Below are 24,615 nucleotides of genomic sequence, written 5' to 3'. Positions count from 1 at the left end.
TAAAAAGCGTGTTAGTAAAGGTTATGATAAATAACTTTAGGACGTGTGTTAGTAAAGGTTATGATATATAACTTTAGGACGTGTGTTAATAAAGGTTATGATATATAACTTTAGGACGTGTGTTAGTAAAGGTTAATATATATAACTTTAGGATGTATGTTAGTAAAGGTTATGATATCTAACTTTAGGACGTGTGCTAGTTAAGGTTATGTAAATGCCTTACTAATATTTCCAGTAAATCCCGACACAGACAATGCGTAGCCTTCTACCTCGCTGGAAATCTGGAAACTCGAGTATTCGACGTAACCAAATGTGTCATTTAATGATTCCACTTCTATCCGGAGTATGCATGGTGCCTGAGTCAGTGTAAATATATTGTCGTTCCCTGTGTTAAAAGTTATATTATTATTTTTTCTTTGTTTTCATGGTAAATACTCAAATGTGATTGGTCGAAAAATTCTTTTCATTCTTCTAATAATTTAATTTTGTATGAAACACGCATTTTCATTGGCTGAAATAATTTTGTTATACCTCAATAACAAAATGTTTGACGTTGCGAAATGTAACGTCATTTTTGATTGGCTGATGACGTTGCGTAATAATTTATCACAGAAAAGAGTTCGCCAAAGAAAGTGAAATATCTTGGTGTGTATAAGACGAAATTAAATTATAAGAATTAACATTAATTATTTTTTCTGTTATACAGTCATAACATAAAAAAAACTGGAGTGTACTCTCTTCATAAACCGCTTCGCGGTTTATTTAGAGTACACTCCAGTTTTTTTCTTTTATGACTGTATAACAGAAAAATAATTGATGTTAATCCTTAATTAAAGAAATTCCGAGAATGGCGCGAAAAATGTGACGTCACAATACGACAATTGACGTTGCGTATAGATTTAAAAAAAAAATCCCATTTAAAACCAGTAAATTGTACATAAAACATGTTTTAAATAAGAAAATCATTTTCAAAAATAAATTATAAGCGTTGATGTCAATTTTTTTTTTTTCATCGGGGCATGAAACAAATTTTGTTTGCAAACTTCTGAAAGAATCCGCTACGCGGATTCATACAGTTTGCAAACAAAATTTGTTTCATACCCCGATGAAACTTAAAAAAAAAAATGACATCAATGCGTAAATAAAATGTAATTTACTTGGTGTGAAACCCCCACAATGGATCTATATAAAACAAACTAACAATAATGTATCTATATTAATTAATACAGTTTCTGATGTAATTAAACATCAAATAAGAGGTGTTGAAACCTAACCTTTGAGTACATGGACATAAAGCCTAATGTCAAGACTTGGGTCATACATCATGTAGGGATAGACACTAAACCTGTTAGTACATGGATGTAAGCCCAAGGTCAAGTCAAGGTCATACATCATGTAGGGATAGACACCAAACCTTTTAGTACATGGATGTAAGCCCAAGGTCAAGTCCGGGCCATACATACACTTGTAATGTAGCGATACATACCTAACCTTCTAGAACATGGATATAAGACCAAGGTCAAGGTCAGGGTCATACGTAATGAAAAGGGATAGACAGAGCCTAATATAAAGCTGAGGGTCTGACATAATGTATATGGATAGAAAGATAGTAAAACATCAATACAGTGAATAAGTTGTGGGAACATAACGCCAATCTATGATATTCCTATAAACTCCATAAAGATATTCCGACATGACAAAAACATCAAGTTTTCCAAACATGTCGTTCATCAAGTCCTGTAAAAATTGACTTTGCCTATAAGTAAGTGCTTAACAGTGCATGACTCGGGACACGCTAAAGAGATCTAAATTATTAACGTTGTCGATGTAAATAGGTACCGTTATAATATTACTAGGAAGATTAACAGTAGATAATCTAGCAATAGTAGTGGTAGGATCTCACAAAGAAACACAAATGGTATAAATAGGTACGATTAGTAGACAACGAGGAAGATTAACAGCAGATAATCTGTAGTCGTAGGATCTCACAGAGAAAATGAAACAAACCTCTGTTGATTTCAGGAACATAGTGGTGACACTATTATAATGATTAAACAGGGACAGGAATGGCAAACTCACCTAACCAGTAATTACCAGAAAGGTCACCAAATCCAGTTTTATACTGGTCCCAGTTCCTGTAGAAGTACACCTCCTCGCTTTGTCGGTTTTGTATGACCTGTACAACAGAATTATCATGGTAAACATTTATAATTGTAACACAATGATTTACGTATAATTATATAGAATAATAGCGGTCATACTATTTGAAATGAACCCCTTCGTTTTATTTCAGTTAAAACATGTTTACAATTTGGGAAATGTATATAACTACATCCTTGTAATACTAACCTGTCAGGCCATGTAACTATGTAGATGTAATTAATTAAATATTCCCGCGTTTCGTCAGTATAGCGGGAATAATTTGTCTTTAACGACATCGTATTACTCGTGCTAGGCGCACGCTCCGCGGGAGCGGGTACACGTGTACATTGTACATACTCGGGTACACGTGGTCGTAAGGTCACTTTCTAGCTGCCATCTCAGCAGGGCGGACACATCTAAATTCGCTCCTATATACATGTACTCTAGAACATCATGGATCCAGGAATTAACAGAAATATACAATCTACTGTCGATGAGGCACAATCAGCGTTGTTCTCTCGTTTGGACGTATTAATGTCAGAGAAGTTGGGTGAATTAGAGGCCAAAATCCATGCAAAACAGGTTGACATTTCCAATGTTCAGCGAGCGCAAATACGACAGGACATTATCGGTGTGGACAATCATAAATTCACTAAAAAGAGCTGCGAAGAGCAATTCAAGTTCAACCGGAAGGTCGCTTCTAAGTTACAAGAAGCTGATGAAATATCTCTACACGACCCTCAGGCCACCAAATCCCTTATTGCCGAAGGTATGGACTTGATTAATCATCGGCAAAAGCTTATCAAACTGGCCGACACGTCGGAGGCTGGATGGAAAGCCGTCGAGGAGTATATTTCTAATCCCCTCGCCTCCGACTCGGACGACGAGAAACGGATGGACCGGGCCCGGTCAAGAGCGGACCGTAAAATCAAGGCGGCTAAGCAAAAATCTACTAAATGGAGATCTCGATATTCGCCTTACCAACGTAGTACCTACTCAACCCCAGCTGAACACTCAGGACAATCGGACAAAGTGATCCCCGTCAGGACCCCTAGGCCTGGGGTGTGCTATGGTTGTGGAAGGGCCGGACATTGGAGGTCAGAGTGCCCAGCCGCGTCAGCCGGTGGACCCAGCAACGGTCAAAAGATAAGTAGTATTTTTGATACTCAGCATGTTGAGCTTAACGATATTTCTACCGTCTCGGCGGTTAGAGTAAAAAGGGCGATTTCGCCGTTTGGTAGATTGAATAAGTGTTTAGCTTATTGGAAAGATACTGGCGCCAGCGATAGTGTTTTATCGGTAATAGCCGACGGTTATAAGTTGCCTTTTAAAGAAATCCCTCCAAATGTTCGTTTGAGAAACAATAAGTCTGCTCGTGACAATCTTCAGTTTGTTAACACGGAGGTTGAAAATTTACTGAGCATTGGCTGTATATCTGAGGTCAAAGTTCAGCCACGTGTTGTCAATCCTCTGACAGTAGCGTACAACCGGGCAGGTAAACCGCGTCTTGTCTTAGATTGTCGCCACATAAATGTGTTTCTCCACAAGTTCAAATTTAAATACGAGGATGCGAGGGTTGCTCGAGATTTGTTTCATCAAGGCGATTTTTTGTTCACTTTTGATTTAAAGTCAGCCTATCATCACATTGAAATTTATCCCGAGCATAGGAATTTCTTAGGTTTCGAGGTCGAAATGGGCGGAGTCGCCCGATTCTTTGTATTTAACGTTCTCCCGTTTGGTATCTCTACGGCGGGTTATATTTTCACAAAGGTCTTACGACAGGTAGTCAAGCACGTGCGTGGTCAAGGTCACAAACTAGTTATGTTTTTGGACGACGGCATTGGTGGTCATGGTACGGTAGGCGGGGCTAACATAGCCAGTCAATGCGTAAAGAGATGTTTGAGAGATTACGGTTTCCTTATCGCGGACGAAAAGTGCCAATGGGAGCCATCCCAGGATGTCACGTGGCTCGGGTACACGTGGGCAATGATAGAAGGCGTGCTTAGAGTTTCCACCGACAGGGTTGACAGATTGGTGTCATTGTTGAAACACGCTATGTCGTTAGTCTGTAGCAGAGGTCAACTGTTGTTCTCGGCCAGGTATATCGCCAGTATTGTAGGGCTGGTCATATCAATGCACAGTGTAATAGGATCGACGGTTCGATTGCGTACGCGTGAACTTAGCGCAAGTTTGTTGACGAGAGCCAGCTGGAATGCTGGAGTGTTTTTGAGCGCAGAGGCGCTGAACGAAATAGAATTTTGGCTTTCTAATGTTCAAACTTTAAACGACAAAGGGTCGACATTGAGGGAGAGTAACAAATGTTCAAAGGTAATTTGTACCGATGCCTCTGAGGTAGGTTACGGAGGTTTTGTTATCCCCTGTGTGGATCCTCTTATGGAGGGAGATGAAACACTTAGTGCCGAGGACACCGGTTATATGCATGAGGCATTGGCCTTGGCTGAAGGCGACGGTTTTATTCCAAATGTGGAAAGGTTGTACGAGCATGGTGACTGCGTGGTCATAGGAACATGGGACAGTGACGAGCGCGTGCGTAGTTCCACGTGGAGAGAGTTGGAGGCAGCGAAGCGCGTATTGTTTACTACTATAGATAGGGTCAGAGGTCACAATGTCAGGTTATTCATGGATAACAAGGGCGCATGTACAATCGCTCGGGTCGGTAGCGGTAAAACACACTTACAGAAGGTCGCTATGGACATGCATAGGCTTACGTCCAGTAATAGTGTTAACCTGGTAACACAGTGGTTGCCCAGAAATAGCAATAAAACCGCTGATTTTCTCAGCAGATGTTCTGATTCCGATGACTGGTCTGTTCAGGCTTGGGTGTTTGGTGTTTGTGAGAAGAAGTGGGGACCACATGAAGTTGATCGTTTCGCTTCAGATTACAATAAAAAATGCACTCGTTTTAATTCCCGGTGGTGGTGTCCGGGTACGGAGGCTATTGACGCTTTTACCGTGTTCTGGGGGAGGGTAAACAACTGGTTAGTGCCCCCTCCCCGGCTTGTTTGTAAGATGTTAGACAAAATGAAGGCAGACCAGGCCTATGGGACAGTAGTGGTTCCAGCTTGTCGTTCAGCAGCTTTCTGGCCTGTTTTATGTCAGGGGGACAAATTTGCCAGTTTTGTTAAAGATTACACCTCGTTGTCGAAAAACAGGGTAACGATCGGTGGCAGGGGGAACAACGGGATTTTTGAGAAAGGTGTATTATCTTTCAACATGTTTGCACTACGATTAGATTTCCGTCATTGAACATGTTATATTTATGTATTGATTGTTATTCTTAACAGGCATAGGTCTGCGAGGATCTGTTGACAAGGCCGTCAGAGCTGCGGGGGTACCGGCGGAATCAGCGCTACACAATGTATCGCGTAATATGGCGGACAGGCTCCTGAATAGCAAAAGCGACAATACCAACAAGAAATACTTTGACACGTTTCGCAGGTGGGAACATTTTTGCTCTACGCATAGTTGCTGTGCGTTACCTGCTAATCCAGTGCATTTGGCTCTGTATTTGAATTATCTGTTGGACAAGCGTTCCTCATTTTCCGTGATCTCTGCGACTGTGTACGCCATTAAATGGGTACATGATATCAACGGACATTCTGATCCCACGACTAACAGTTTCGTTCGTAATTTGATGGAGTCTTCCAAAAGGACATCACGCAAGCCAGTCTGCAAAAAGGACCCAATTACTACGGACACTCTGATTCATTTATGTAACATGTTTTCTGATAGTAGGGATTTGCTCGTTATTCGGGACTTGTCAATGATTTTATTGTGTTTTTCTGGTTTTTTACGTTTTGATGAACTTAGCAATCTGCTGTGTTCGAATCTAAAAATATTCGATAGCCATTTCATTTTAGTGATCAGGAAAAGCAAAACCGACCAATACCGTCACGGTAGCGAAGTAGTTATCAGTAAGGGTCAGACATCGGCATGTCCCCACGCCATGATTCTCAAATATATAGAAATCGCGGGGATTGATCTTCAGTCAGATATATTTTTATTCAAGCCTATTTTCCGCTCCGGTTCAACGTGTAAGCTTATTCATAAGAACAAGAGTTTGAGTTACACGGGGGCCCGACAGGCCATTTCGAAGCGTTTGTCTTTAGTTTGTGACCTAAGAAATGTTGGATTGCACAGTTTGCGCGCTGGGGGCGCCACTGTCGCCGCGAATAACGGCGTGAATGACAGGTGCTTTAAGAGGCACGGTCGATGGAAGAGTGAAACTTCTAAGGATGGTTATGTCGCAGACTCGTTACAGGCAAGGTTAAAGGTGACCCAAAAGCTCGGTTTGTAAATATGTTTCATATTCAGTTAATAGGGTACGCGTTTTCAGCTTTTTAGTTAATTGATTAATTCTCGGTCTTCCTTTCCCTTTCTTTGTTATTTCTATTACACGGGCACGCTAGTACGGCAAATTTATATTTGCTTTTGAGTTGTATTTTTGGAAGTAGTGGAGTGAAGACTTAAATATTCCCGCGTTTCGTCAGTATAGCGGGAATAATTTGTCTTTAACGACATCGTATTACTCGTGCTAGGCACACGCTCCGCGGGAGCGGGTACACGTGTACATACTCGGGTACACGTGGTCGTGAGGTCACTTTCTAGCTGCCATCTCAGCAGGGCGGACACAGCTAAATTTTCCATTTGATTTTTCCTGTTTTTGAAAAATATGGAGTGTACATGTAATACAAATATCAATTGTATATATTTCCTCGATAACGCAGGTCCAGCGTTACCCCTAGGTACACCTGTAAGGGTATAATCGTTTTCCCGCCACCGCGGATACAGGTTTCCGGGGGCTATCTCCGGTTTTTCCTGGGCGCCAGGTGCATACTGATGAGGGGGATATTGTATTTTACTATTCAAATAGTTTTCCAAAGTTTCATGTACATCTGTATCATGTTGTTTCAGAGGAGCGATATCGTTTGAGTACGGAATATTTGTACAAAAGATCGGTGTATATACATTAAACATGCATAATTTTGATTAAACGCCGGCTGCTATTACACGGGCACGCTAGTACGGCAAATTTATATTTGCTTTTGAGTTGTATTTTTGGAAGTAGTGGAGTGAAGACCTATATCTTGTAATACTTACCTGTCAGGCCATGTAACTATGTTGATGTAATTAACTATATCTTGTAATACTTACCTGTCAGACCATGTAAATATGTAGATGTAATTAACTATATCTTGTAATACTAACCTGTCAGGCCATGTAACTATGTTGATGTAATTAACTATATCTTGTAATACTTACCTGTCAGGCCATGTAACTATGTTGATGTAATTAACTATATATTGTAATACTTACTGTCCAAGGGCCTCCTTCACTATCCACATCACAGTAAACATTGAAACTGTTTCCCTGTACTGGAGTGATACAGTAGACCCCGGAATGTTCTGCCTCCTCACACGTTTGTATACCTGGAGTATCATGGGGAGGAAGTCGTCAATACGTAATACAGATGTTTTTTTTTTTTTAAATAAGTTCAGTTTTAATGATATCAAATACTAACATAATCTTTCAAAGCATAGTTCTTTTTTCAGATGTAAATTTTAATTCAGAATCATTGTATTGTTGAGAAGAATTTTGCTACCGGCAAAGCCGGTAAAAGTCCTATTGTAAAGACATACATAATGTACACAGGCAAACTTCTTTCCGGTGAAATCAATGTAAATTGTTTCCATGCCATTCACACTTGGTGCTGCATGCTGTCACCAGATTTCTCCAGAAAGTGTACATCCGGGCTACTCTTGCACCATATATGCTGGTAAAGCATTACATTTCGATAACTGGAACAGTACAGAAAAGTTACGCAACATTTCTTTTCGAAGCGATTGCACAGCGAAATGCCGCGTTATCGTAATGTCGATAGGGGTAGGGCCATTGGTCTGATAATGCAGGGCATTGCAACGTCATGTAGCCCAGCAATATAGTATTCATATGATAACAATTCCTGGTTAAGTTGGGCGTCTAAGAATCACAGGGAGCTGTTGTGGCTGTCCCAGGAGCGGACGTCCGCGAATTACGTCGCGACGTCAAGAGAGAAGGATACGTCCCTCGCACTTTCTTAACCCCTAACCCTAACCCAACCCATAACCCATAACCCCTAACCCCTAACCCTAACCCAACCCCTAACCTCTAACCCAACCCCTAGCCCTAACCCAACCCCTAACCTCTAACCCCTAACCCAACCCCTAACCCCTAACCCAACCCCTAACCTCTAACCCCTAACCCAACCCCTAACCCCTAACCCAACCCCTAACCCAACCCCTAACCCAACCCCTAACCCTAACCCAACCCCTAACCCAACCCCCAACCCCAACCCCTAACCCAACCCCTAACCCTAACCCAACCCCTAACCCCTAACCCTAACATATTTCAGACGGCGACGGAGACGGCCCGTCAGGTTTCCGGTAATGTTTCATTTAAGGCCACGACGTCCCTATAGTCCGCCACTTACACAGAGGAGTCGCGAACGTCGAATGCATTGGCTGATTTTACATCTAATCGGGTTCGTTTGGCCCATTGGAGACGCGTGTTGTTCACTGACGAGCCTCGCTTTATAGGCCAGATGGTGCCTATCGACGTCATGGTCACTGATATTTTGACGCTTGCATAACAGAAAGCGACTAATTCGGGACAGAGATATTTCGAGGCGTAAAAACACCTGTCGTGGTTATCGACGGTAATCGAACAGCACTAAGATATCGGGATCAGGCGTTGAGACCGCATATTTACCCTCTTTTTCATCAACGTAAACTTCGGCTACGGCAGGACAACGCGAGGTCCCATGTTGCTGGAGTTTGTCGTGACTTTCTGGCTTAAAACAGCGTCCCAGTTCTTGATTGGCTACCATACAGTCCAGATATGTCCCTATCGAGCTTGTGTAGGACGAGCCAGACAAGAAGGAGGAAGTAGCGCGTCAACGTCCCGTATAACGTCGCTTAACTCACGCAGTCCCTTATTCAGGAGTGGAATAATATCCCTCAAAGGGCTACAAATACATTGATGGGGTCAATGTTAAGGAGAGTTAGAGGAGCGACTGATGCCAGGTGTTGACACCCAAGTCACTGATCTGGACGAGGACACGGCGTAGTGTACTCTTGTTTAAACGGTATTCACGTAAACACCGTCAACAAAGTAACGGGACATGGCTCGCTTCAACCTTTGTCAAATGATTAACAAAATACATGGTTTTACGGGGCCGAACACTAAACCTGTCAAATATTCTCACGTGGCAACATTTTACGGAATCTGCAGACACACGGCGAGAAAGTCTACATACGTTCGTCATACTTAAGAACGGGATCACATATACTGAAGCCTGCTGAGGATCGTTCTCAAACTAAAATACGAAAATTAAAAACTAAGAATGTTTGAGTAGTCCAATTTTAAGCATATGCTCAAATTTAAATATTCAGAATGAAGTAAACAAGTTTCGTACAAGCGGAACAAGTAACGCCATACCTTGCTGTGGCTTATCTGGAACTATAGTACCCGATTGTGACTTACCTGGTGGTTAATTATAGCTTTGTCTCAATATAACTTACCTGGTGGTTAATTATAGCTTTGTCTCATTATAACTTACCTGGTGGTTAATTACAGCTTTGTCTCATTATAACTTACCTGGTGGCTAATTATAGCTTTGTGCCATTATAACTTACCTGGTGGTTAATTACAGCTTTGTCTCATTATAACTTACCTGGTGGTTAATTACAGCTTTGTCTCATTATAACTTACCTGGTGGTTAATTATAGCTTTGTCTCATTATAACTTACCTGGTGGTTAATTATAGCTTTGTCCCATTATAACTTACCTGGTGGCTAATTAGAGCTTTGTCCCATTATAACTTACCTGGTGGCTAATTATAGCTTTGTGCCATTATAACTTACCTGGTGGTTAATTACAGCTTTGTCTTATTATGACTTACCTGGTGGTTAATTATAGCTTTGTCTCATTATGACTTACCTGGTGGTTAATTACAGCTTTGTCTCATTATGACTTACCGGGTGGTTATTTACAACCTTGTCTCATCATAACTTACCTGGTGGTTAATTATAGCTTTGTCTCATTATAACTTACCTGGTGGTTAATTACAGCTTTGTCTCATTATGACATACCTGGTGGTTAATTATAGCTTTGTCTCATTATGACATACCTGGTGTTGTTTTGTGACAAGTTGTAGTGATTTGGGGACCCTGCGACACGTTAACCAATTCTCCGACATCAGCAAGTTTGTCTGAGTTTGTAAATACATTGTCTATTAGTTTGTTTCAGAACTTTTATTATTTGATAACACGAATTTGATATCAATATAACAATAGAGAAGATTAGATATGTTTAATATGGTGTTATTACAACCTAGTAGAATTAAATATTTAGAGAGGGTGAACGTATCATAATACATATACCATTATATATATATATATATGTCATTATACTGTATTTCCATTATATATATATGTCATTATACTGTATTTCCATTATATATATATGTCATTATATACTGTATTTCCATTAAATCTATATGTCATTATATACTGTATTTCCATTATATCTATATGTCATTGTACTGTATTTCCATTATATCTATACGTCATTATATACTGTATTTCCATTATATATATATGTCATTATACTGTATTTCCATTATATCTATATGTCATTATATACTGTATTTCCATTATATCTATATGTCATTATATACTGTATTTCCATTATATCTATACGTCATTATATACTGTATTTCCATTATATATATATGTCATTGTACTGTATTTCCATTATATCTATATGTCATTATACTGTATTTCCATTATATATATGTCATTATACTGTATTTCCATTATATATATATGTCATTATACTGTATTTCCATTAGATATATATGTCATTATATACTGTATTTCCATTATATCTATATGTCATTATACTGTATTTCCATTATATATATATGTCATTATACTGTATTTCCATTATATATATATGTCATTATACTGTATTTCCATTATATCTATATGTCATTATACTGTATTTCCATTATATATATATGTCATTATATACTGTATTTCCATTATATATATACGTCATTATATACTGTATTTCCATTATATATATATGTCATTATACTGTATTTCCATTATATATATATGTCATTATACTGTATTTCCATTATATATATATGTCATTATATACTGTATTTCCATTATATATATATGTCATTATATACTGTATTTCCATTATATCTATATGTCATTATATACTGTATTTCCATTATATATATATGTCATTATACTGTATTTCCATTATATATATATGTCATTATACTGTATTTCCATTATATATATACGTCATTATATACTGTATTTCCATTATATATATATGTCATTATACTGTATTTCCATTATATCTATATGTCATTATATACTGTATTTCCATTATATCTATATGTCATTATACTGTATTTCCATTATATATATGTCATTATACTGTATTTCCATTATATATATATGTCATTATATACTGTATTTCCATTATATATATATGTCATTATATACTGTATTTCCATTATATATATATATGTCATTATATACTGTATTTCCATTATATATATATGTCATTATACTGTATTTCCATTATATCTATATGTCATTATACTGTATTTCCATTATATATATATGTCATTATATACTGTATTTCCATTATATATATATGTCATTATACTGTATTTCCATTATATATATACGTCATTATACTGTATTACCATTATATATATACGTCATTATATACTGTATTTCCATTATATATATATGTCATTATACTGTATTTCCATTATATATATATGTCATTATATACTGTATTTCCATTATATATATATGTCATTATACTGTATTTCCATTATATATATATGTCATTATATACTGTATTTCCATTATATATATATGTCATTATACTGTATTTCCATTATATCTATCATAAATCAGGTTACAATGCAGTAACTACAGAGCACAGCATACACGACGTACCTCCCTTTGTCACGTGTATATAAACCACACGTTTTCCCGCGGTCTGGCCTGTAGTTCCATTGGTATCGTGCATTAAACACTGATGCGTTGACCAATCATACGTCGCCGCTGACCGATTGTACGTCAGAGCGGTCACCACACACTGTATGGGTGATAGGGCCACCACTTTGTGATAGGTAATTCCCGGTAAATGACTGATAACCGGGACAGTCTCTACGGTCCATATATCTGTGATGGTTTCAAAACTCATGGCAACACTGAACGCTGTAACACATAAGGTTTTAGATTGGCAAAATGTATAATGTTGTGACGTGTCACATTGTATAATGTTGAAGTGTGTCACAATGTATAATGTTGTGACGTGTCACATTGTATTTTAATGTTGTAACGTGTCACAATGTAAAAAAAAAGTTGTCACAATGCATAATGTTGTAGTGTGTCACAATACATAATGTTGTAGTGTGTCACAATGTATAATGTTGTAGTGTGTCACAATGTATAATGTTGAAACGTGTCACAATATATAATGTTGAAACGTGTCACAATGTATAATGTTGAAACGTGTCACAATGTATAATGTTGAAACGTGTAACAATATATAATGTTGAAACGTGTCACAATGTATAATGTTGAAACGTGTCACAATGTATAATGTTGAAACGTGTCACAATGTATAATGTTGAAACGTGTCACAATGTATAATGTTGAAACGTGTCACAATGTATAATGTTGTTGCGTGTCACAATGTATAATGTTGTAGTGTGTCACAATGTATAATGTTGAAACGTGTCACAATATATAATGTTGTAGTGTGTCACAATGTATAATGTTGTAACGTGTCACAATATATAATGTTGTAGTGTGTTACAATGTATAATGTTGTAGTGTGTCACAATGTATAATTTTGAAGCGTGTCACAATGTATAATGTTGTAGCGTGTCACAATGTATAATGTTGTAGTGTGTCACAATGTATGATGTTGAAACGTGTCACAATATATAATGTTGTAGTGTGTCACAATGTATAATGTTGTAACGTGTCACAATATATAAAGTTGTAACGTGTCACAATATATAATGTTGTAACGTGTCACAATATATAATGTTGTAGTGTGTCACAATGTATAATGTTGTAGTGTGTCACAATGTATAATGTTGTAGTGTGTCACAATGTATAATGTTGTAGTGTGTCACAATGTATAATGTTGTAACGTGTGTCACAATATATAATGTTGTAGTGTGTCACAATGTATAATGTTGTAGTGTGTCACAATATATAATGTTGTAACGTGTCACAATGTATAATGTTGTAGTGTGTCACAATGTATAATGTTGTAACGTGTCACAATGTATAATGTTGTAGTGTGTCACAATGTATAATGTTGTAGTGTGTCACAATGTATAATGTTGTAGTGTGTCACAATGTATAATGTTGTAGCGTGTCACAATGTATAATGTTGTAGTGTGTCACAATGTATAATGTTGTAGTGTGTCACAATGTATAATGTTGTAGTGTGTCACAATGTATAATGTTGTAGTGTGTCACAATGTATAATGTTGTAGTGTGTCACAATGTATAATGTTGTAACGTGTCACAATGTATAATGTTGTAACCTGTCACAATGCATAATGTTGTAGGGTGTCACAATGTCTAATGTTGTAGTGTGTCACAATGTACAATGTTGTTACGTGTCACAATGTATAATGTTGTAGTGTGTCACAATATATAATGTTGTAACGTGTCACAATGTATAATGTTGTAGTGTGTCACAATGTATAATGTTGTAACGTGTCACAATATATAATGTTGTAGTGTGTCGCAATGTATAATGTTGTAACGTGTCACAATGTATAATGTTGTAGTGTGTCACAATGTATAATGTTGTAGTGTGTCACAATGTATAATGTTGTAGTGTGTCACAATGTATAATGTTGTAGTGTGTCACAATATATAATGTTGTAGTGTGTCACAATGTATAATGTTGTAGTGTGTCACAATGCATAATGTTGTAGGGTGTCACAATGTATAATGTTGTAGTGTGTCACAATGTACAATGTTGTTACGTGTCACAATGTATAATGTTGTAGTGTGTCACAATATATAATGTTGTAACGTGTCACAATGTATAATGTTGTAGTGTGTCACAATGTATAATGTTGTAACGTGTCACAATATATAATGTTGTAGTGTGTCACAATGTATAATGTTGTAACGTGTCACAATGTATAATGTTGTAGTGTGTCACAATGTATAATGTTGTAGTGTATCACAATGTGTAATGTTGTAACGTGTCACAATGTATAATGTTGTAGTGTGTCACAATGTATAATGTTGTAACGTGTCACAATGTATAATGTTGTAGCGTGTCACAATGTTTAATGTTGTAACGTGTCACAATGTATAATGTTGTAACGTGTCACAATGTATAATGTTGTAGTGTGTCACAATGTATAATGTTGTAGTATGTCACAATGTATAATGTTGTAGTGTGTCACAATGTATAATGTTGTAGTGTTTCACAATGTATAATGTTGTAACGTGTCACAATGTATAATGTTGTAGTGTGTCACAATACATAATGTTGTAGTGTGTCACAATGTATAATGTTGTAGTGTGTCACAATGTATAATGTTGAAACGTGTCACAATATATAATGTTGAAACGTGTCACAATGTATAATGTTGAAACGTGTCACAATGTATAATGTTGAAACGTGTAACAATATATAATGTTGAAACGTGTCACAATGTATAATGTTGAAACGTGTCACAATGTATAATGTTGAAACGTGTCACAATGTATAATGTTGAAACGTGTCACAATGTATAATGTTGAAACGTGTCACAATGTATAATGTTGTTGCGTGTCACAATGTATAATGTTGTAGTGTGTCACAATGTATAATGTTGAAACGTGTCACAATATATAATGTTGTAGTGTGTCACAATGTATAATGTTGTAACGTGTCACAATATATAATGTTGTAGTGTGTTACAATGTATAATGTTGTAGTGTGTCACAATGTATAATTTTGAAGCGTGTCACAATGTATAATGTTGTAGCGTGTCACAATGTATAATGTTGTAGTGTGTCACAATGTATGATGTTGAAACGTGTCACAATATATAATGTTGTAGTGTGTCACAATGTATAATGTTGTAACGTGTCACAATATATAAAGTTGTAACGTGTCACAATATATAATGTTGTAACGTGTCACAATATATAATGTTGTAGTGTGTCACAATGTATAATGTTGTAGTGTGTCACAATGTATAATGTTGTAGTGTGTCACAATGTATAATGTTGTAGTGTGTCACAATGTATAATGTTGTAACGTGTGTCACAATATATAATGTTGTAGTGTGTCACAATGTATAATGTTGTAGTGTGTCACAATATATAATGTTGTAACGTGTCACAATGTATAATGTTGTAGTGTGTCACAATGTATAATGTTGTAACGTGTCACAATGTATAATGTTGTAGTGTGTCACAATGTATAATGTTGTAGTGTGTCACAATGTATAATGTTGTAGTGTGTCACAATGTATAATGTTGTAGTGTGTCACAATGTATAATGTTGTAGCGTGTCACAATGTATAATGTTGTAGTGTGTCACAATGTATAATGTTGTAGTGTGTCACAATGTATAATGTTGTAGTGTGTCACAATGTATAATGTTGTAGTGTGTCACAATGTATAATGTTGTAGTGTGTCACAATGTATAATGTTGTAACGTGTCACAATATATAATGTTGTAACGTGTCACAATGTATAATGTTGTAACCTGTCACAATGTATAGTGTTGTAGTGTGTCACAATGTATAATGTTGTAGTATGTCACAATGTATAATGTTGTAGTGTGTCACAATGTATAATGTTGTAACGTGTCACAATGTATAATGTTGTAGTGTGTCACAATATATAATGTTGTAGTGTGTCACAATGTATAATGTTGTAGTGTGTCACAATGTATAATGTTGTAGTGTGTCACAATGTATAATGTTGTAACGTGTCACAATGTATAATGTTGTAACGTGTCACAATGTATAATGTTGTAGTGTGTCACAATGTATAATGTTGTAGTGTGTCACAATGTATAATGTTGTAGTGTGTCACAATGTATAATGTTGTAGTGTGTCACAATGTATAATGTTGTAACGTGTCACAATATATAATGTTGTAGTGTGTCACAATGTATAATGTTGTAACGTGTCACAATGTATAATGTTGTAACGTGTCACAATGTATAATGTTGTAACGTGTCACAATGTATAATGTTGTAACGTGTCACAATGTATAGTGTTGTAGTGTGTCACAATGTATAATGTTGTAGTATGTCACAATGTATAATGTTGTAGTGTGTCACAATGTATAATGTTGTAGTGTGTCACAATGTATAATGTTGTAGTGTGTCACAATGTATAATGTTGTAGTGTTTCACAATGTATAATGTTGTAACGTGTCACAATGTATAATGTTGTAACGTGTCACAATGTATAATGTTGTAACCTGTCACAATGTATAATGTTGTAGTGTGTCACAATGTATAATGTTGTAGTGTGTCACAATGTATAATGTTGTAGTGTGTCACAATATATAATGTTGTAGTGTGTCACAATGTATAATGTTGTAGTGTGTCACAATGCATAATGTTGTAGGGTGTCACAATGTCTAATGTTGTAGTGTGTCACAATGTACAATGTTGTTACGTGTCACAATGTATAATGTTGTAGTGTGTCACAATATATAATGTTGTAACGTGTCACAATGTATAATGTTGTAGTGTGTCACAATGTATAATGTTGTAACGTGTCACAATTTATAATGTTGTAGTGTGTCGCAATGTATAATGTTGTAACGTGTCACAATGTATAATGTTGTAGTGTGTCACAATGTATAATGTTGTAGTGTGTCACAATGTATAATGTTGTAGTGTGTCACAATGTATAATGTTGTAGTGTGTCACAATATATAATGTTGTAGTGTGTCACAATGTATAATGTTGTAGTGTGTCACAATGCATAATGTTGTAGGGTGTCACAATGTATAATGTTGTAGTGTGTCACAATGTACAATGTTGTTACGTGTCACAATGTATAATGTTGTAGTGTGTCACAATATATAATGTTGTAACGTGTCACAATGTATAATGTTGTAGTGTGTCACAATGTATAATGTTGTAACGTGTCACAATATATACTGTTGTAGTGTGTCACAATGTATAATGTTGTAACGTGTCACAATGTATAATGTTGTAGTGTGTCACAATGTATAATGTTGTAGTGTATCACAATGTGTAATGTTGTAACGTGTCACAATGTATAATGTTGTAGTGTGTCACAATGTATAATGTTGTAACGTGTCACAATGTATAATGTTGTAGCGTGTCACAATGTTTAATGTTGTAACGTGTCACAATGTATAATGTTGTAACGTGTCACAATGTATAATGTTGTAGTGTGTCACAATGTATAATGTTGTAGTATGTCACAATGTATAATGTTGTAGTGTGTCACAATGTATAATGTTGTAGTGTTTCACAATGTATAATGTTGTAACGTGTCACAATGTATAATGTTGTAGTGTGTCACAATGTATAATGTTGTAGTGTGTCACAATGTATAATGTTGTAGTGTGTCACAATATATAATGTTGTAGTGTGTCACAATATATAATGTTGTAGTGTGTCACAATGTATAATGTTGTAGTGTTTCACAATGTATAATGTTGTAACGTGTCACAATGTATAATGTTGTAGTGTGTCACAATATATAATGTTGTAGTGTGTCACAATGTATAATGTTGTAGTGTGTCACAATGTATAATGTTGTAGTGTGTCACAATGTATAATGTTGTAGTGTGTCACAATGTATAATGTTGTAGTGTATCACAATGTGTAATGTTGTAGTGTGTCACAATGTATAATGTTGTAACGTGTGAAATGTAATGTTGGTATCTTAACCAGCATATCAATCCCATTCTAGTACAGTTTAACAAAGGTTTTGTTTGTTAGGACTAGTAAGTATCATGGCTACTCACGGGTCTACTTTTGACAAGTAGTTTGATCAGATGTTTGTAAATTTTGGTAAACCTACATAAAAATGCATGATTCTGGGTCCCCTGTGGAGCTCGTGTGGACCACATATGATTGCACAAAACAATCATTGTATATTACAAACAAATGTCTGCAAGATGCAATATTGGCATTTACTTGACTGAAGGTTACTGTGAGCACTGACTCTGTCTTGGCCTTAAAAACAAATGACGGTTGAAAGCATTTAGAAAGGTATTTCACTAATCAAAACAACTCTAACTGACACTGTTAGGAAGTCTGAACATAGCAGGAAGACTGTTTTTCTTTTAGCGTAGTTAAACACTGTAGCGTGTTTCCATAAGCTTAATAAACAACGCATAACAGCATCTCCATGGACCATGGTCGGGTAGCACTGTATTCAAGCCTCTTGCACATACAAAAACCTACTTCCGGTTAGGGAGTACTCATTACTTGATGTATATGGGGAGCAGTTATTATTGTTAGTATTTGCATTAACGTTACATCCCCTTTCTAATGAAAGAAAATTGAGTGACTACACAAAATAGTTCCAATGGAATCAAAGTCTGTTTTAAAACGCGTTGTGCCTTGTGGTTCTTTTACCATATATAAGTACCATCAAAACGCCATTCATCGAAAAGTCAAAAATAATACTAGCTAATACATCTAAATTAGCTTTATGAGTCCATGAATGATGATTATAAATGACTAGATTCACACTAATTATCTTTAAACACAAACACTGATAACTAATATCTACTAACACTTAATTGGTCTAATAACTACACAACTAAGAAGAAGGCACAGTCTCAGCGATTCACTAATACCCAGTGAATAGTGGTAACCTATTCACTCAGGTCAGCTGGCTTTCTTGACACTCGTGTCGACGTCCTAATTGGTTCCACAGCAGTTAGGGGACTGGAACTCCTGCAAAGTGGTGGTTTGGGGTTCCCTTGGTGGTAGTTGGGTTGGTTGTGGAGTGCTGATAGATTTAGATGGTTCATCTATAGCTGCTTGAAAAGGTTCCTTGGTTTTCGGTAGGAAAGCACGATTTCGATGATATGTGCCACCGTCTTCCGTTTCAACCTGGTACGACCTGATGTTCACCCACAACATTTCCTTTCGTCCAATCTTTTTTGCGATCCGACACCGGTTTAATGCGAACAGTGTCACCATCCTTTAGATTTGACAATTCCTTCGCGCCTGGGTTATAGTAATTCGTCTGAGTTTGTTTACGTTTCTGTGAACGTTCTGTGATGTTGTTTGAAGCTTGGGGCTTCAACAATGTGGTCGACATTGACAAAAGTGGCTTTGTCCTTCTACCAAAAATCTGTTGTTTAGGTGATACACCTAGTGCATTTGATGGAGTATTCCTCCACTCAAGCCAAGTACGGGTGTAACGTATCATCTAATGACTTCCTCATCAGTCTTTTCATCGCCTTGACCCCGTCTTCAGCTTTGCCTTTGATTTAGGATAATGTGGCGAGCTTGTTGTATGCTCTATCTCATAGGTCCTTACACAATTTCGAATTTCCAATCTTTGCTTTGAAATGGTTGACCATTGTGATTAGAAAATCGGGCATACCATGTCGGGCACAATTCCTCTTTAGCTTGGTAATCACTTCCTTCGCTGTTTTGTCATGAAGACGGTTTACAGTTATTAAGTAGCATTTTTTATTGTAATCGAATATACCACTACCTATTTTTTTCACATGGACGACTAGGCACTTCTTGGCTAATCAAGGGTTCCTTACCTTGTGTATCGTTGTATGAGTTACAGATGTCACACTTCTCAATGAATTTTTTTTTTTTTTTTTTTTTTAATTGATTTGTGATTTTCATTTTCGAATGAATTCTTTGTCATCGGTGTTCATGTTGGGCCAATATAAACACTCTCTGAGACGCCGGAGACATGCTTGTAGCCCTGTGTGCGACGAGTGAACACGCTCCGTCATAGCCATACCCTTTGAAGATGTATGGTCAACTCTTCCCTGAAGGGAAAGTAGAATCTCAGACATTCTGTGAGTGTGTCTCTTTTATCTGGCCAACATCGTCGAACGATGGATTTCAACTGAATCAGTTCCTCGTTTTTATCAGTTTCTTCTTGTAACTCTATGAGTCTATCAGGTGATATTGGTAGGTGTTGAACCACGTTAACGTTTCCGACATCACGTTCTGACCTTGACCTCTGTTCCCGTGTCTTTTCGCACGGTGCAAATGCGCGACTTAGTGGATTAGCCATGTGCATCTCTGGTCCTGGCTTATAAGTAATAGTGAAATTGAAACGTTGTAACCTCAACAGCGTGCGCCGAAGTCTTTTTGGTGCACTGACTAGAGTCTTTCTACAGATGATCTCCAGGGGTTTGGGGTCTGATTCTATCAAGACTTTCCTGCCACTGACGTGTAATTTTCAGAACGTTCCATGCCGAAAACCACCGCTAATAGTTCTTTTTCGATTTGGGCTCAGTTTTCCTCTGTACGCGTTAAAGCTCTTGATGCATAGCAGATCGAGTGTCCTGTAACAGACAGGCTCCCATACCCGACTGTGACGCATCATATTGCAGATCAGTGTCCTTTGACGTGTCAAAGTACTTAAGAACCGGTGCAATAGGTAGTATGATTTTAATGTCTTCAAGCGCTCATCATCATCATGCTGTCGCAATGGTGCTGTCTTCTCGGATAGACATGGAGAAAACTTCTGAACATAGTTTATTATCCCAACAGTCTCTGAAATTCCTTCTTATCTCTTGGCTTTAGTACTTCAGCAATGCCCTTGACCTTTTCTGTGCCCGTGCTTGATCATCGTCGTTGCCACATCCATACACTGTTATGTCGTTTTGAATCGCTTTTATGCCCCCAAGGCCTTCCACTGCCTGATCCATTCTTCGTTGGAACAAGACCCCCCCCCCCCCCCCCCAAAAAAAAAAAAAAAAAAAAAAAAAAAACAATAAAAACAAAAAACTTAAACTAAACTACAAAAAACTACAAAAAAAAAAAAAAAAAAAACAACAAACAAACCAGACACACACATATTGAACATTAAAAAACGAGAGCTAGATAGAGTAGAGCCAAACATTAATTAAGCTGCTTCATGCATCTGTTTAAAGTGTTATGTAAAGGCTTACCGAGGAGCAGCAATATCATCATCGTTCCTGCTCCTTCCTGTGTTGGACGACATCAGCGTGTTGTTTCCAGAACACGTTCAAGTTTATTCCTTCATGTATCGATTCCTTAAATCTTTAAAGTGCTCCATCTTTAGTTCTTGTCATTAAGGCTTTCAGCTCGTCTACTGATATAATCAGTCCCCATAGATGAATATGAGTTAATGTAATATTAATGATTTCGTTATAGAAAACCCAGTGATATAGCTAATTATAACCAACAGGCACCAACTTTTTTCTGGTACAAACCTTTGGGGTATTTCCCGGACGAATAACGGTGCGTGTGTTAATGCTGGGTGTCTGTGTGGATTTTATGGCTTGTCAGCCATTTGTCAGTGGTTTCCGGAAATACTAAAGATTGTCTACGGGACAGTATTTAATAGTGTTTAACAGGACAGTTTCCCGCCGTAAATACAGAGAAATATCTGACGGGAAGTACTGGGCAAGGCCTAAACTAGAATACCGGATGTTGTCTAACCAGAAATACAGGCCAGTATCTAACCGGAAGTACAAAACAGTGTCACTGGACATTGCCTAAATAAAACAGCAGGACAAAGTCCTATCGGAAATACAGGCCAATGCTTTTTTTATAGAAAAAGGAGTAGACAATTTCAATTCGGTCTATTGCCGAACTTACCCTTTGCTTTATATATCTCATATATTCCGACCAATACAATAGTTCATTAATATTCCTACGCAGCAAAAGAGATTCCTAAACATATCATCCCTCAGCTGCTGTGCCGAGGCTGCAATGGACGTCAAATACAGACAAATAAATCTGATGTTTATCGAAATGCTGAAGGTATGTTTGTTATCAGCCTGAAGGAGTTATTTCAATGGTGTGGCATTAGTACGTTGACAAGCAACACTACAATTTAATCTATCCTCAAATACAGATGTTTGCAAATAGGAATATAAAAAGTGAGAAAAGTCCATATTGTATTATTGTTCCAGAGCTGACTCTGTGAAAATAAAAATACTGACGCGGTAACGGAAGTTATTTCGTGTACCACTTACAAAGATTAGTCAGAATGGTGTCCTCGGGAAATAAAACACATTAGCAATTAGAACAGAATATATTCAAACAAATTACCTACAATACCTTTCGTAACACTTTGAGCTACATTTTTGCACCATGACTTTCACACAGACTTTTTGATAACACTAAGGATGTAACGATAGCTTGGACAAATCGTTATCTATCTGTCAGAGGGTTCGTGTAAGGGGAGGGGTAACACGGACCAGATCTATCTGTCGGAGGGTTCGTGTAAGGGGAGGGCTAACACAGACCAGGTATATCACACGGACAAGGTATATCACACGGACCTGATATATCTGTCGGAGGTATATCACACGGAGGTATATCACACAGAGATATATCACACGGAGGTATATCACACGGAGATATATCACACGGAGGTATATCACACGGAGGTATATCACACGGAGATATATCACACGGACCTGATATATCACACGGAGGTATATCACCACGAACCCAGGTATATCACACAGACCAGGTATATCACACAGACCAGGTATATCACACGGAGGTATATCACACGGAGGTATATCACACAGACCAGGTATATCACACAGACCAGGTATATCACACAGACAAGGTATATCACACAGACCAGGTATATCACACAGACCAGGTATATCACACGGAGATATATCACACGGAGATATATCACACGGAGGTATATCACACGGAGATATATCACACGGAGATATATCACACGGAGATATATCACACGGAGATATATCACACGGAGGTATATCACACGGAGATATATCACACGGAGATATATCACACGGAGATATATCACACGGAGATATATCACACGGAGATATATCACACGGAGATATATCACACGGAGATATATCACACGGAGATATATCACACGGAGATATATCACACGGAGATATATCACACGGAGATATATCACACGGAGGTATATCACACGGAGATATATCACACGGAGGTATATCACACGGAGATATATCACACGGAGATATATCACACGGAGGTATATCACACGGAGATATATCACACGGAGATATATCACACGGAGATATATCACACGGAGATATATCACACGGAGATATATCACACGGAGGTATATCACACGGAGATATATCACACGGAGATATATCACACGGAGATATATCACACGGAGATATATCACACGGAGATATATCACACGGAGGTATATCACACAGATATATGCACACGGAGGTATATCACCACGGAGGATATATCACACGGAGGATATATCACACGGGAGATTAATCACACGGAAGATATATCACACGGAGGATATATCACACGGAGATATATCACACGGAGGTATATCACACGGAGGATATATCACACGAGATATATCCACACGGAGATTATCACACGGAGATATATCACACGGAGATATATCACACGGGAATATCACACGGAGGTATATCACACGGAGATATATCACACGGACCAGGTATATCACACGGAGATATATCACACGGAGACTATATCACACGGACCAGATATATCACACGGAGATATATCACACGGAGGTATATCACACGGAGATATATCACACGGAGGCTATATCACACGGAGATATATCACACGGAGGATATATCACACGGACAGGATATATCACACGGAGATATATTACACGGAGGATATATGCACACGGAGATATATCACACGGAACCAGATTATATCACACGGAGGTATATCACACGGAGGTATATCACACGGAGATATATCACACGGAGAGTATATCACACGGAGGTATATCACACGGAGATATATCACACGGAGGATATATCACACGGAGATATATCACACGGAGGTATATCACACGGAGATATATCACACGGAGATATATCACACGGAGGTATATCACACGGAGGTATATCACACGGAGATATATCACACGGAGATATATCACACGGAGATATATCACACGGAGGTATATCACACGGAGATATATCACACGGAGATATATCACACGGAGATATATCACACGGAGGTATATCACACGGAGATATATCACACGGAGATATATCACACGGAGGTATATCACACGGAGATATATCACACGGAGGTATATCACACGGAGGTATATCACACGGAGATATATCACACGGAGGTATATCACACGGAGATATATCACACGGAGGTATATCACACGGAGGT

The 24,615-nt window shown here is 37.5% G+C and overlaps 1 protein-coding gene and 1 long non-coding RNA gene across 3 annotated transcripts in view; both read right to left on the bottom strand.

Moving 5' to 3' along the window:
• The window catches only part of LOC117315736 (fibrinogen beta chain-like), a 33,195-nt gene extending 11,754 nt beyond the window's left edge, over positions 1-21,441 (bottom strand). For both annotated transcript variants that reach the window (XM_033870089.1, XM_033870090.1), the window contains exons 1-2: positions 21,381-21,441; positions 12,198-12,461 (exon numbers count right to left, since the gene is read on the bottom strand). In XM_033870089.1, coding sequence (XP_033725980.1) covers positions 12,198-12,461; positions 21,381-21,402 — 286 coding nt within the window. In that variant the 5' untranslated portion in view covers positions 21,403-21,441. The remainder of the gene's footprint in view (positions 1-12,197; positions 12,462-21,380) is intronic.
• On the bottom strand, positions 204-10,413 carry LOC117315737. The gene is made up of 4 exons (XR_004529756.1): positions 10,331-10,413; positions 7,480-7,592; positions 2,080-2,176; positions 204-385 (listed from the first exon to the last, which is right to left on the bottom strand). It is a non-coding gene; the product is annotated as an uncharacterized LOC117315737 (long non-coding RNA).
• Positions 21,442-24,615: the final 3,174 nt, after the last annotated feature.

This window comes from Pecten maximus, chromosome 17 (genome assembly GCF_902652985.1).
Source record: "Pecten maximus chromosome 17, xPecMax1.1, whole genome shotgun sequence".
NCBI classification, from domain to species: Eukaryota; Metazoa; Mollusca; class Bivalvia; order Pectinida; family Pectinidae; genus Pecten; species Pecten maximus.
This window is presented reverse-complemented; position numbering and strand designations above follow the sequence as displayed.